Raw genomic sequence first — 14,910 nt, 5'->3', positions numbered from 1 at the left:
ATGCTCCAGCAGGAATAATAATGTAGCTTCACTTAGCAGTATAGGTTACTTAATGTACACTTGCAGTAGCGTTCTGGAAGCAGGTGACCATGTCATAATCTGATGACATATGGCCAGTATAGATAATATACAAACAAACACCTGAAACCGACTATTCGGAACTTTCTGAAACCTGAATGTTTCGTTCATAGGGATTACTTTGGTCACCTTTAACATGAACATCCATCTTTTTAATGTTATGACAGAAAATAAGCAAAAGTATTAAAGGTCCCATTTGATCGGTGTTGGTAATAAATTTATGAGATATCTTGCGTGCTGGTTTTATATTCTAGCCTGATAATGGCACAGGAAAAATAGTTAAGTTAAGTTTAAGTTTATTTACTTTATTAATCCCCGAGGGGAAATTCAATGTTTTCACTCTTGCTTGTCAATTACACACAGGTCCGAAAGACACACACATGCACAAACAGGACCTATACATGTACAAAGTGGAGAGATGTCAGAGTGGGCTGCCCTTGGTGAGGCGCCCCGAGCGGTTGAGGGGTTCGGTGCCTTGCTCAAGGGCACCTCGGCAGTGCCCAGGAGGTGAACTGGCACCTCTCCAGCCACCAGTCCACGCTCCATATGACGGGGACTCCAACAGGCGACCCTCCGGTTCCCAACCCAAGTCCCTATGGACTGAGCTACTGCCGCCCCACAGCTCATAGAGTTTCCAGACACAAGAGGATTCATGATTTGGGGAGTATGGACGTGCTCTCTTTATTTTGGCAAACTGAGGTTCAGATTTAGAGGTTTCTTGAGTGGGAAGTTTGGTCTAATGCTAACACCAGACGAAAGGTCAGGCTGTCACCAAAAACATTCACGTCCTGCTACTCAGGGAACTTGAATATCCACAGAAGAATTCATGATGTTGTGTCATTTAAAAAGTATGATACATAAAAAATAAAATCCTCCTATTGTTTGTTCATCAAAGACAGTACTGTCTGATAAATGCTTCTCCTCAGAGACTGGGAAAAGTGTATTGAATCCAGATGAAACACATCTGAGTCTTCCATCAGAGTACTGGAAGACAGTACATGCATGACCTGATCATCGTCACTGGGGAAAATCTGGGAGATAACTCAAACTTATGAACATGTAGTGCAGCTGTTTGACTACAAAGCACTTGGTTTACAACGGATGATTTGTGGATAAACAATCCAATTAAATGTCATATATGTTTCTGGAAAACACTAACAGCAAACCACTACTTGCGTATCTTGTTTTTATCGCATCTTCAACGCAGACTCGCATGTATGAGTAATACACACACACACACACACACACACACACACACACACACACACATAAAGGATCTAGAGTGAGACTTTGTGCCGCTCTGTAACTTTAAATAAATCTCCTTGGGTAAACTGTTTTTAAGAGTCCGCTCCACTGAGGCGTCCATGAGATCTCCTGGCAGACTCAGTGGAGCGCATCAGAGCCAAGGCTGCAACCTCCAGGGCAGACAAACGCACACACGAACACACACGCAGACATGTAATAACAGATGAGGAGAAATGAGGATCAGAATCTTCCCTGATTTGACCACTGAAAAAGATGTAATTGCACGTTTGTAAAAGCAGAATTCTGAAATACTTCCTTACAACTTGACTGGTATTTTCATTTAGCTCATGTGAAATTCGCAGCACCGCACTACAGAGGCACTACAGGAGCTTTTGGGGGGCACAGAAGGGAGAAATGGATACAGTGAGAGACAAGTCATGAGCTACAGTAAATAAAGTTAGTTAAATCTCAGAGTGAAAGGTCCCCCTGCAGAGGAGATACACACTGTCATCACAAGTATTCTTCACTGCCTTCCAACTCTGGCGGCGAGGTCAGCAGTTTCCCAGCAATCCCATTCTTCATGCTGCAGGCAGCTGTGCCATCTTTTTCAGGGTGGGGAGCAGCTTTAAGTGTTAGGATCATGAGGGATTTCCACTACTTTCTCCACGTGTATCCCTCTGGTCTCCTCGTTTTTCAAAAAACACTCGGTTTCTGCTCTGGTTTTCCCACCTGTGCATGTGATACTGACTTCCACAGAATCTACAGGCGCTGGGCCGCATGATCTAAAGTTGACTTTAGGACTCAACAATAAGGACTGCCCCATTGCCCAGGGCAAGTAAAATGCCACGAAGGGCTGGTAAATCTTGCCACTCAATTGCCTGATCTGGCAAGTGGTATAAAAGAATGAAATACATAATTTTTACCCGGGGCTAATGAGGGAAGTAGCTAAGGAGTGAGCCATCTTGCTTCCTCCTCATGTCTGTTTAGAGTTGCACGTGCACAGTACCAATTAGACACTAGGGAGAAAATGGCAGCTGGTAGAGACAAAGTATATGAGCTGAAGTGCAAGCGAGCATTTCAATTATTCTAGAAACAAGAGTTTAGCTGGGTGCCATTCAAGAATATGGGCAGAACTCCAACCAATTGCCCATTTTGACGCAAGTTTGAGAGCAAGGCGGATAAAATGGAGTCATTTTTCATGACAATTTCTATAATTTGTGTTGTTATTTGATAACCAATAATAAATAAAACAATCATCTCATTATTCTGAAATGTTCTCCTGGGAAACCTTTGATCCTGGCATTCATTTGACTGCTACTTGAAACACTCCACCCAACCATGTTTGAGCATCTGTAGGAAGTGCTGGTACCCCACCTCACAACCGTCAGGTCTCAAAGGATCTGCCGCCAACAACCCAGTGCCAGACACCACAGGACACCCCCAGAAGTCCTGTGTCCTTGCCTTGATATGTCAGAGCCAAGTTCGACCCAAGGAAGCTCCACTGTGGATCGGGGGTACCAGCCTGTCGCAGGAATGCTCGATTCAGATTTGGGTCTGGAGAACCTGGAGGCCAGGTCGATGCCTTGAGCTCTTTGTCACGTTACTCAGGCCATTGCTAAACAGTTTTTACAGTGTGGTGTGGTGCAATGTCCTGCTGGGGGTGTCACTGCAACAGTGTTTGTGTGGGTGATGCGTGTCAAGTGGCATCCACATTACTAACAGGACCAAAGGGTTCCCGGCAGAACAATGTGCTGTAACGAGAAGATCTATGCTGTTCAATAATGTTTTGGCTGGTTTGTGTATATATGGAATTAACAGAGGTGAATGAAAAGAAATTTTAAACTTGTTTTTGGTGTTTTGATGGGAATGATCCTGGTCTTGACTCGATCTCATCCCCTCAAAGTCTTGGTCTTGATACACTGAAGTCTTGGTCATGACTTGGTCTCACTTCTGGTGGTCCTGACTATAACACTGGCTCATACTGTATCTCTACCAGTGTATCAGTGTCCTGGTGTTAAGACCACCCCTACAGGAAACAATTCTCATCTTGGGCTATTAAAGTAATTACGGTGTATTTTTATGGGAAAATTATATGAGATCTGATTTAACTGACATTTTTTTCAAATTATAATGTGCATGAGTCAAGCTGCATTTTCAGTCAGAGCTGGCAGGTCTACACACTTTTATGATAACAAAACTGGGTATTTGCCAGTAATTCAGATTTCGCAATGTTTTCTACAGGTTTGTTTATATGTGTGTGCACGCTGAATATCTACACCAACTGGCAATTAAGATTTTTTACAAATTTGGGTAGGCCAGATTTGCATGATTAATGATGAATTCGATTCCATGTTTAACTTGCAAATCAACAAGTAAACAGGCGGTCACTTTAATGTACACTGAACACGGCAATATGAGGCCAACATTTTAAAAGGTTGTGAACTGAACTATAAATTTAGTGCATACACTGTGCAGCCCACATTCAGCCGGGCAGCCCACTGCTTCTGTGCTGTCACATCAGATGTGTTGACGCAGATGTGTTGATGCAAGGTTGCAACAAAGCAACACAGACGTTGGCTGTTCTCTTATCAGCCTGATGCACATGTCTAAACACGCACGCTTTCACCACAGGAATTTATACAAACTATATAAGACTGACCTCTGATAGCACTGAATGACATAGATCAGCTTTCTTCCAGCAAGTTTCACATAACTTATCTTTCAATGTGCCTGGTTTGGGAGTATTATCTGCCTGTGGGTATCTCTTCAATGATAAACACTTAAATCCTGTGAGCTAACACTGGGTGTCTCATTGTTTGTAGGAGACAGCGGTCAGAAAACATGTTGTGATCACACTGGAGAGCTCAGCAGAGGGATTATTTCTCACCATGAGACAGTTTTGTTAACATTTTTTACAAGATGATAAAAGTACTTAATGACCACTTAGACATACCCATTAACTAAATAGCAATAAAGTGTAAAGCCGTGTTATTTCAACAGCCAGTGTGGTGATACAAATAAAGATGGTGATATATACAAGCCATCTTACACCAACAAACCTGTTTAAGTTATCTCCCTCTGATTGGGAAACTTGAAAAACTTGTGAAAACAGAGAAACAGCGGGTTGTCAGAACTTTATAAAACCAAGAGTTTTAGCTCTGTGCAAACTGAGGTTTGAGATAATCGAATCCTTATAAGCCCTAAAATTGATTTTAAAACAATGAATTTGTGCACACCAAAGATGCAACATGTGAATAGCCCCTTACAGATGATTTTTGCAGTTCAGTGTCACTACTCTAATCAATGTTTTCAGCAGCAGCAGGCAGTTGTTTTCATCTAAAATGTTTTACACACCCACTGTACGCTCAACAGCACACAGATACACGGACAAAATTAGCGACTAGCTTGTGAACATAGTGGAGTATTTGCTAGACAAATGGTGGAGACCAAAAACAAAGCTGAAAAGGAGAGTGAATATTGAACTCACATGCATTGGACGAACTTCAGTCTGACTCCATATAAATGCTAATATTGCTTGATGTATACTGTTTGACAAAAGTGTTCCATTCTATATGTCAGCTGTTTACAGTTTGTTGCACTGTCCCAAGGTAGCTAAACATTTTTTATTGTAGGTTTACTATCAAATGTCAAACCATTGCTCACTCCAACTTGTTTTAAGTGATTTTAAATTGAATGTCTCTAGGTTTTAGACTGCTGGTCATACAAGCGATTTGAAGAGGTCAAATTGAAAGCACCTTTATCCTGCCTAAAGAGATCTTAATCATTAGTTGCAGCTCTCATCTCCATTGCAGAAAGAACACAGCGTCTCATGAAGAGAAGCAGGGCTGAAGTCCATTTGGCTGTTCTACTGAGAAAGTACAATTTCCTAAATGAAAAAGGTTCACCTGGCAAATGGTACTTACATGGCTTACTTGAAACATACCAGACAGATGGTGGAGAGCCTTGTTACTTGTTTTGAATTCCACTTCCAGTGAAATCCAACTTTCAGTTTAGGTGTGATTAGCATTTCCTGGGAGGTATTAATGGGACAGCAGAAAGGTTAAGTAGGGCTGAGTAATCTGGGCACTTGCCATTTCACAGGAACATAGTTTGGGAGCCAATCAGTAAAATGTAAGAAATTCAACAAAGTTTTTTTTTAGCAGCATCAGTTTCTGTCAGAGCTTGAGAGCCTGTGAGTTCACACATCCCTGTTTGAGGATGCCTGGAGGAGCTGCAGATGTAAAGCACTTCTAGGTTAAAATTAAATGTTTGAAATCATTTTTGAACTGAAATTTTGTGCTAATCAGGGCAAAATCCATTTTATTGATGTAAAGCCCGTGCCACTCTGTGAGATCATCCTTTAATCTTCCTCCACAGTAACAATAATTAATAATTTATGGACTCCTGTTTTCATTGGATTGTACCGTCACAGGATTCCAGCTGTTGCAAATGCCCAGTCATGCATCGCACCCAGGAGCACTGGCTGGCATTAATCTAGTGGTGGTTGCTTGGATGACCTCCACGGGCAGACTTTAAGACCCCTGCTGTGCAAACTACAACGAGCACTCTTGTTCCCAGCCGCTGGGGGCCGCACCAAGGCCTGGTGCATTCTCCTGAGAGGCACACATGGCAATTCAAACACAGAGAGGCGCTCTTACAAAAGGACTTGGCACTTAAAGAATTCAACTGACCATGAATAATGAAATATTTATTGTCTTCCTTTCAAGTAAAATATTCAGGGAATCCGTGGGTTGCTTCTGATCTTTGCAATTCTTGAATGGAGCAAAAAGAAAACTGGAGCAACAAAACAAGCATAAATAAAGTTACCATGATGGTTAATAGCAAAGGCACTTTGTAGCATGGGTCCATGCTCAGGAAATGCATATAAAAATTGCCCTACACTTGGGAATGACTTATGACCTCAGTAATGCTCAGTGACCCAAAAGACAAAGAGGCCAACCTAGAGAAGCCTGAATCTGACAAGTGTTTCAACATACAATACATTCTTTTAACCCAAACCATGGCCCCTGGTGCCTGCTAACGTCACATATTCACCCCCAGACAGGCCAGTCTTATCCCTGAACCTGCCTCTGTCACTCCTCACATTCCCCATTCTCATTCTAATTGATGCAGCTAGGACAGTCTCGTCCTGGTTGGTCTGTCTTTTCAATATTTCTTCCTTTGCCTTCGTCAACAGAAAATATTGAGCCTTTCCCATTTTTGTTCTGTGCCATCAATCTCTCTCAAAGGCGTTACTCTTGGCGTATGCCTGTGTGTCCATCTGTTTTCTCCATCTGCGAGCTTCACAACTTTTTGCTTTAATACAGCTGTTTACTTATTTCTGTGTGTCTGACAGATGTCTTTAAAGTTTCGGAATTTCCATCAACATCAGCCTTAAGAGCAAAGGAAAATTGTTTGAAGGCTTATTGTAAACAAAGATGTTGGTGGTGCCGGTGCAACCAAACTAGCAGGAGAGAGATGTCAATTAATAAAACAGTCCTGTGAGGAGGCCTGTTTAGCCACCATCCACAGTCCACAGAGGAAAATGGACACAAAACAAAATCACACTGCCATAACAAACAGGCTGCTATTTTCTGAACTTCTATATCTCTCTAAACTAGCTGACATTTTTGGTCATAATCTTGCAATATTAACAATTTTATATAAATGGGAACAAATGTGAAGAAATTTAAACTTTTCATCCCACCAGCAGCTTATGTAAGACAGCATAGCAGCAGCAGCAGTTTAAGGTTTGGTGAGTCGTAACCTGCAGTTCTTAACGACACCTCTGTGCAAAAACCAGAAATACTAGTATGCACTGATATCTGTGACTGTGTGTTTACACTTAATTCTGCAACTGTGGGTGTGTGTCTGTGGTGTGGTGAATGCATTTGTATTTGTCTGATCATGTCAAGACTTGAATTTCAAAAAGATTTCTGTGGCTTTCATGACACTACAGATGTACCCAACACAATAATGGAATCAGTTTGAAGATAAAAACAAAAGGGGCCCTATTATGTTTTTCCAAATGTCACAATGTCGGATGTTTATATAAAATAAGGCTAAAGTTTCAAATAATTAGGGTACACATATGCAGAAGTAATCCCTCTGGGTGACACCTTCAGGCTTCAGATTGTTCAGAATACTTTGTTTCCAACTTTTTTCTCACTTTGGCTACAAAGTAGACAGATTTCTATACATGGTCATCTGCTCCAGGCAAACTACTGCAAGTGTTTACATGACGTAACCTACGCTGCTACATGTAGCCACATGCTAACACCAGGGAAACATGTAATCTTGGCTGCTGATGTTGTTTATTTTTTCTCGATTCCTACAGGAGCATTGTCGCTTGCAAAGGTTTTGGATTAGAAGCTTTTACTGGTGATTTTTCACAGTAGAAAGTGTCGCTATACTCCAATACAGTCATTCCCTCGCTTCAAGTACACTGCTACATGTAGCTGCATGCTAAAGTCAGGGAAACAGGTAGTCTTGGTTGCCGATGTGTTTTTTTTTCTGATTTTGGATCATATTCCTATTGGAACACGTCCGGTTGCAAAGATTTTGGTTTAGAAGCTGCTGAGGTTTGTTACAGTCATCTCCGCAGCTGCAATGATGGTGCAGAGATGCTGAGAGCAGCATGTGTGAAGAGAAGTGGATATAGTGTTGGAGGTGGGGTCCTGTTCATTTATGGCTCCATGTGCCACTGAGCACAGAGAGCCAAAAAAGTTTGACTTCCGAGTATAAAGCTCCGTTCTTCCACATGATGGGGTCAGTAGAGCAAGTGCACTACAGACATCTGCCCAGTGGCTAACATCTGGTTTAGCTCTCTGCTAACTTGAATGCGGATAATATTATTTAAATGTTCAGCTCTTCTAGGCTCTCTAAATGTTATCTGACCAAATGGATCACATCCCTGTCATTTCGCAGATGTTGCAATACTCAAAAAAATCCACTGATTACAGTCATCTCTTTCATAATATAAGTCTAAGGGAAAAAGTCTTTTTGGGCCCAATGTCATGTGACAGGCCTGTAAATTGTAATTCCACTGTTTGGCTACTATATCAAATTGGCTTCAAAGCCCCGCACCATTCCTGGGGGCTTGGAGAGCTCAGATTAAATTGGCAATTGTTAACTGGGTTTTGTTTACTTCAGTTTTGAAAACCTTTTGAAAACTGGGGTTTTGCCTTAATATGGTTTAAATCTAATTAGTATTTTCAATGTACATACACTACCACGTCATAATCAACAGAAGTCTGTACAATTACTTTTGAAAAAAAAAAAAAACCTCTTCATATTATATTTTTTAACTCTTCACATATTTTGGTTCACTGTTTCTTTTCTGGTTCTTTTTTAATTATCATTTCTCATTTTAATATTAACGTTTTATGGCACACACAAGCCTGTTGAGATAACCTATGACTTTTTAGTGGTTGAGGACTATTCCATTGACCTGCATCAGATTTGAAATTTCCACTTGACAAATACAGAAAACCATACTGCCATTTCTGAAAAACCATCAGCAGCTAAAATTTTGACACAAGTCAAGACTGTCACTATGTGTGGCGACATTATCTTAATGAGCCACAGTTCACTCTCGGCTGTCATAAATGTCTCCACACATTGAAGACGCAGGACGGGAGAGGCTCATTTTCCTGGCTTTAACAAACTATAAAGTCGATTGAACAAAAACTGTGAGAGACTGCTGTCGGTGCGCAGGGCTTATGTTTCCTGCTAGCTTTTGGTTGAATGTGGGGTCTGGGTGTAGATCTCATGCAGGCTATTGTTTCCACATCCTCTGCAGCCTGAGTAATGGCCTTCTGAAAACAGGCCGTCTTTTGTTCTGGCCTCCTCGGCTCCAGAGTGGGATGCCATGGCACTGCTTCCCCTTTCTGGTTGATAGGAGGAGAGGGAGGAGGTGCAGGAGGAGGAGGAGACGGAGGAGGGAGTGAAACCTGTCGCCACCACCGCTGTCTGTTATCAGCAGGAGGCAAGTCACTCTGGGCCCTGGTGCTAATGCAAACTGTGTGTGTGTGTGTGTGTGTGCATGTGTGTGTGTGTCTGTGTTAATCCAGCGTGAGCAAAGACAGGCTCAGCTCCAGCTCCTCTCACCAGGGTGTAATCAGCATTACTGCCACTCATAAGGCTGAGGAGGGAGAAAGGCCAAAGTCTAGCTATCAGCCAAACATCTCCGCCACTGGCTTAGAGACACAAAAAGACACACACACACACACACACACACACACACACACACACACACGCTTAGCCAGCCAGCCACCCTCATCCTCACTAAACACTATGTCTCATCATCTCATTACAAACAAAAGAGATGAATTGTTCCCAGGGCCACAAGTTGACACATGCCATTTAAGAAGAGTCCCCTCCACAATAGAGGGCAGAGATACAAAACACAATGTGCGTCTGTGTCTCCGGCCGAGTGGAGGAACAAGGGACGGGGGGCAGCAGAGAAGGACATACAAAGAGACAAACTATGGATTTTGCATGTTTTCGTGTGTGTTTACGATCCCAAAGTCAATCAGTCAATGCTTGAAGCTCCGCAGTGTCGTCTCTCTAGCTGAGCTCCACATGCTGGCACTGAGTGATTAATGTGGCCGCCTTGAGTGGGAGACAGTGCATGTAATCAAGCCCAAGCCTGTAATCGCCTTCCATTCCTTTTCATTTGCAATTTCACAGAGGGACAGAGCTGCTGCCAGAACTGCAAGCTCCAGTATTTGGGGGAGAGGAGGTTGGGCATGAAGGAGGAGGAGGGAGGATATTAAGGATGTTGTGGCGCAAGCATCCCCCGAGGTCTCTCCCTCCAATGCCAAGAACGATATGTCTCTGGCAGGTGCCTGAGGGCCAAACTGTCAACTTTAACAAATTGTGGGTCACTGTGTCTGACAAAAGCCCCTCCTTCTCCTCTCCGAAGCTAGGTGGGATCTTCCACAGAATGCTTCCACACATTGCAGGGCCATACCATGACACACGTGTGTGGGGGGAAAGAAACAAGTGCCCTTTTATGCCTCATTAGCTCACGGTGTGGATTTTCACATGAGGGAATTAGACGGGACACGTTCCTCAGCGAGCCAAGATGTGCTCCATATCTCCAAGCTTCTTAATCGGACAGAGAGTGCATTTTTCTGGAGCCGCTGCCTCTGGATCTCAGAGGGCTGCTTGTCTTCATCTTGCACACACACACACACACACACACACACACACATGCTCGCTAAATAAATATGTAATCCGAGTCCATGCACAAGATTTTCATTCTTGGCTTTTTAGACAAAGTAGCAAGCTATAACCACCAGTGTTTAAAACACCATAATCCCTCAACAATTTCTCCCTTCATGGGCACACAGTGATTAACGTGATCTATGAGAAAACAACACACACTTATAACAAATGGCATGTTCAATACACTGAAGAAAGTGAAAGCTTGTTTGCAATGTGAAAGTAAATTCTTAAATTGTTAATTGCCCTACATTTCATCCATGGGTTAAGTACTTTTTTAGTTTAAAGTTTCAAGATGATTTATGTATGACTTCAGAGTGCATTTTTACATTGATTTACATTGTAGTTATATATAATTAGACAGTTTTTTATACCTATGTCTTGAATAATTCAGCCTCTGCTGCAATCAAAGAGACATCAGTGTTTCCCGTGTTAAAAACCTAAAGATGTCAAAAGTCTGACATCAAACTTTGGTCACAGGTAAGTAACTTAATGTTTATGATGGAGGATGTTTGTGGTGTTCTCCATTTGAGTCTCCACTGCATTAGATCCACAGCAGGGAAGTTTCTATCATGTTGGGTACAAACAAACCCTGAAGGCAGGCCACAACACATCAGGACTGACTGTACTCAATTCAATTTGGGTGATCCAAAGAGGGTGACAACACACAGCCTGCATTCCCCTATTCATTGTTATTCAAATCAGAGGAGACAACACACAATCAGAGGGGGACTCTGGGGATCTCAGCACAGGCAGCGTAAACACACACACACACACACACACACACAGATGAAAAATCCTACACAGATACTCATGGAAAAGTAAGTGCCAAAAATTCCCTCTCTCTTTCATACACACAGGCAAACCAAAAAACAAACACACACACACACACACACACACACCACACACAGAGGGTCCTCAGGGGATCCACTCTGGTCTGGTCGAGCAAAAGACTGCTGCACAATGAGCAGAGGGGGCAGGACAGGAAAAAGGGAGGTGGGACATGAATAAATCATGCCTTTAGGCCACACAGGGCACAGCATAAACACACACGTTAAAAAAACAGCCACACCCGCATCATAGCAAACAAATGCAAGTATTTAATACATTAAGATGCGTGCATACATGAACAGCATGCAATCCACACACACACCACTGTGGCATACAAGGTGTGCTCTCTCTTTCGTAACACACACACACACACACACACACACAGAAAAAGTGGGTCTCCAACCTGGGAATGGGACAGGAAAATTAGCAGGGCAGAGAGTTCATGTCATCTGCCTCGCTATTACTGCAGCAAAAGTGTGCCAAAGCTACACACGTACAAAAACACACATTCATGAGCGTCTGAGTCAGGCAGACGGGGAAAGCTTCTGCAAACTGAAGTCATGATGCCTCACGCTGTAATCAGGAGCATTATAGCTCCTGTAATTACCTCTAAACATTCATTTGGCTAATAACTTTGGCTCTCGGTGCCACATACAGGGAGCAGTGTGAAATTCCCTGCGATCCCTCAGTTATGACACTGACAGCAGCGGTGCGAAGATGAACTGTTATGGTGTAAAACCTCAGATAACAGGCCAAGGCCTCGCTCTGGTCTCCAAACATGTTTTGAGACAGTATTTAATATGGCACTGTGCTATATTTGACTAGCATGAATCCTTGTTGAGAAAATACAACCATATCATCAGTGTGATCAGTTTAATGGCTTTTCTTTCATTCTAACAGGTGGCATTTACTTTGCATGGGGTGCAGGACAAAGCAAGTGTGTCCATTTAAAACACTTTGTTTTACAGGTATGTTAGTTTCTCCGATAAAAATGGACTGAATTCAGTCATACAGCCAAGTTTTATGGCTGACGACTTCTTAGCACACACTCAGTCCCACAGTTTAGTGTGTGAGCTGTGAAGCTGTGGATTAGATTTGCAGCTTTTCTTCTAATTTAACGCCACACATATTCCTGTCAAAGCCTCGTGCCTTAGCAGTTGGGATCTGCAGAGCCAGAAAAAAGCTGACCGACTGATCTCTGACCTCCAACACTTGACCCTGAGCAGAGACCTGCCTCTTGGGGCAGACAGCCCTGAGGTATCCTGTCAGTCTGTGCAGGAGCCACTTTGGAGACGACAGAAACTACCTGAATTCATTAGAAAGCCCCACCCACCACATAAAAGTAACGATGGGCAGGAAGTAAAAATTAATTTGACTTCAACCCCTCAAGGAAAGAAAAAAGATTTCTGTTACAACCACCTTTCAGTTAAAACTAACTGTTAAGATCTACCTCGGTGCCGACTAAGAAGGAGCAACACACGCTCCAACACCGAGCACAGTCTTACAGGTTTAATCCAGTCTGTTAACCTCACAAGCCTCCGTACTCAGCCCTCTACTGCTCAGCTCATCTTGTCATGACAGGAAGGGGGCTGCAACTCTTTCCAAGCAGCCCGTGCAATTAGAATCAATTGCGAAGTATTCCCCAAGGACACAGCTGCTCCTAACTTTAGTCAAAACACACATAGCTCAGGCTGCATACTGCAGATTATGGTTCTGTTTCAAGAACACAAGAGTATTACTGATTCACGAGTGTCTACGTGTATCACACACACTGAAAACACATTCACACATATGTAGTAATAACATATATTTTCCCAAAGACTAACTCTGACAGTGTGTGTGCAAACTTCTCCCTCCCTCCCTGCCTCCCTCCCGTCCTTTTTCCCAGCGCCGCTTGCTGACCTAACAAAGCCTCTCCACAGTCACCAGCCTGACCCAGTAACCTGCATGCCTCCTATCTGCTGGAGACGTCCAACTATAAGCTCCCATCTGAGCGCTCCCACTGCTGCAGTATGGTGGGACGTGCGAGTTGTGTGACAAACAAAAGCTCCTTTGAGGTGGCAGAATTTAAGATGTGATGTTGCATACATTCTTGTCTCTTATAAGTCAGAGTGATATGTTGCTTTACTGACAAAATCAGCTGAGCTAAGCTGGTTTATGCATGTAGACATCACTTGGAAGTTTTATCTGCTTGATTTTATTTATAACAGGATAAAATACTTATAAACACAGTTAAAAACTTACCCCTTGGTTTCCCTTGAAACAAATGGAGGGTTCACTTGGTAAAGATACCTGAAGTGAGAGAAAGACTACTGTTACATAGTTGAACATATTCAGAAAAATCTAGTCCAGTAAACAAACTGATGTTGTAATGTGTTTACATGTAAACTTAAGTTACACAATCAATAATGCCTGCGTGCTGTTAATGGTCTCCTCAGCAGCTAATTATGAACCTCGGCTACTTGTCAGTTAGATAAGTTGGCAGACTGCGGGCTGTGTGTGCTTCACTTTGAAGCACAGGGAAGGTTTCCCAGCAAACAGCTGACGGGCTCGTCTTTCCCGACAACCACAGGGCTCAGTCCTGCCTGTGCGTGCGACTCTGCGATGGAGCCAAGTGATTCAGAGGTGACTGGACACTGGTTTGTGCCACTCTCATTTATTTTCTTTTAATGATACTACAAAGACACGTTATTTTAAGAATAAAATACGACAGAAAAAAAAGTAATTTAACAACACGGGACAGTGAAACAATTTAGAAAACACAACAGCCCAGCCTACAACTTTAAAAAGAGTGAATCCATCCGCACGCGCACACACACAAACACACGAGGAAAGGGTACCTTGAGGTTCTGGTAAGCCTCCAGAGCTCTGATAGCCGTGTCCGTGAGCTTGACATGGTACAGGGTCCTGTTGGGGCTGTTTTTGTTATTTTTTCCACAGGAGAGCCCGTAGTGGTGCTCCTGCCTGAGCGAAGCCATCGCTGGCTTTTCTCTCTGCCCTGCAATTAAAGCTGCTTTCCTCTGTCGGCTCAACACTCTCCCTGAAACGTCACGGTGTGGGCGGAGAGCTGAGGGCTCTGTGAGCGCTGCAAGGCTCTGTGTCTACACTGTATGTACTCTTTTTAATATTATAGCACATAAAATATCTGGAGAATTCATTCTTACTTATTAAAATGATTTGTTTATGGGATTTTCATATTTGGTCCCAGACAAAATCAAAATCAAGTCAAAAGACAAATCACCTGTAGGATTTCTGTAAAGCAGGGGTAGGCAACCTGCAGCTCTAAAGCCGCATGTGACTCTTTAGACCCTCCTCAGTGGCTCCCTGTGGCTTTGACATAAAATTATATGGGAATGAATAACGGATTTTTTTTAACATTCAGATTTTCCTTTGTCATTGTTGTAGGCTTAAAGTGTTGCATTCTACAAGTGCAAAAATGTGTACTATACATCAAATTAAACACTGTTTTAACATTTCATCAGTTATTGATGTTTTGAGCACCTTACCAAGAACAAGCCGGGTAGCGCA

General features: G+C 42.8%; 1 protein-coding gene across 1 annotated transcript in view; it reads right to left on the bottom strand.

Annotated features, from left to right (window-relative positions):
• The window catches only part of LOC117261541 (RNA polymerase II elongation factor ELL2-like), a 31,122-nt gene extending 16,722 nt beyond the window's left edge, over positions 1 to 14,400 (bottom strand). Inside the window, exons 1-2 of the mRNA XM_033633950.2 lie at positions 14,223 to 14,400; positions 13,627 to 13,674 (exon numbers count right to left, since the gene is read on the bottom strand). Of these exons, the coding sequence (XP_033489841.1) occupies positions 13,627 to 13,674; positions 14,223 to 14,360 (186 nt within the window). The 5' untranslated portion in view covers positions 14,361 to 14,400. The remainder of the gene's footprint in view (positions 1 to 13,626; positions 13,675 to 14,222) is intronic.
• Between the last annotated feature and the right edge of the window lie 510 nt (positions 14,401 to 14,910).

Source organism: Epinephelus lanceolatus, chromosome 2 (assembly GCF_041903045.1).
Source record: "Epinephelus lanceolatus isolate andai-2023 chromosome 2, ASM4190304v1, whole genome shotgun sequence".
Taxonomy (NCBI): domain Eukaryota; kingdom Metazoa; phylum Chordata; class Actinopteri; order Perciformes; family Serranidae; genus Epinephelus; species Epinephelus lanceolatus.
The sequence above is the reverse complement of the archived record's forward strand: the minus strand, read 5'-3'. Positions and strand labels throughout refer to the sequence as shown.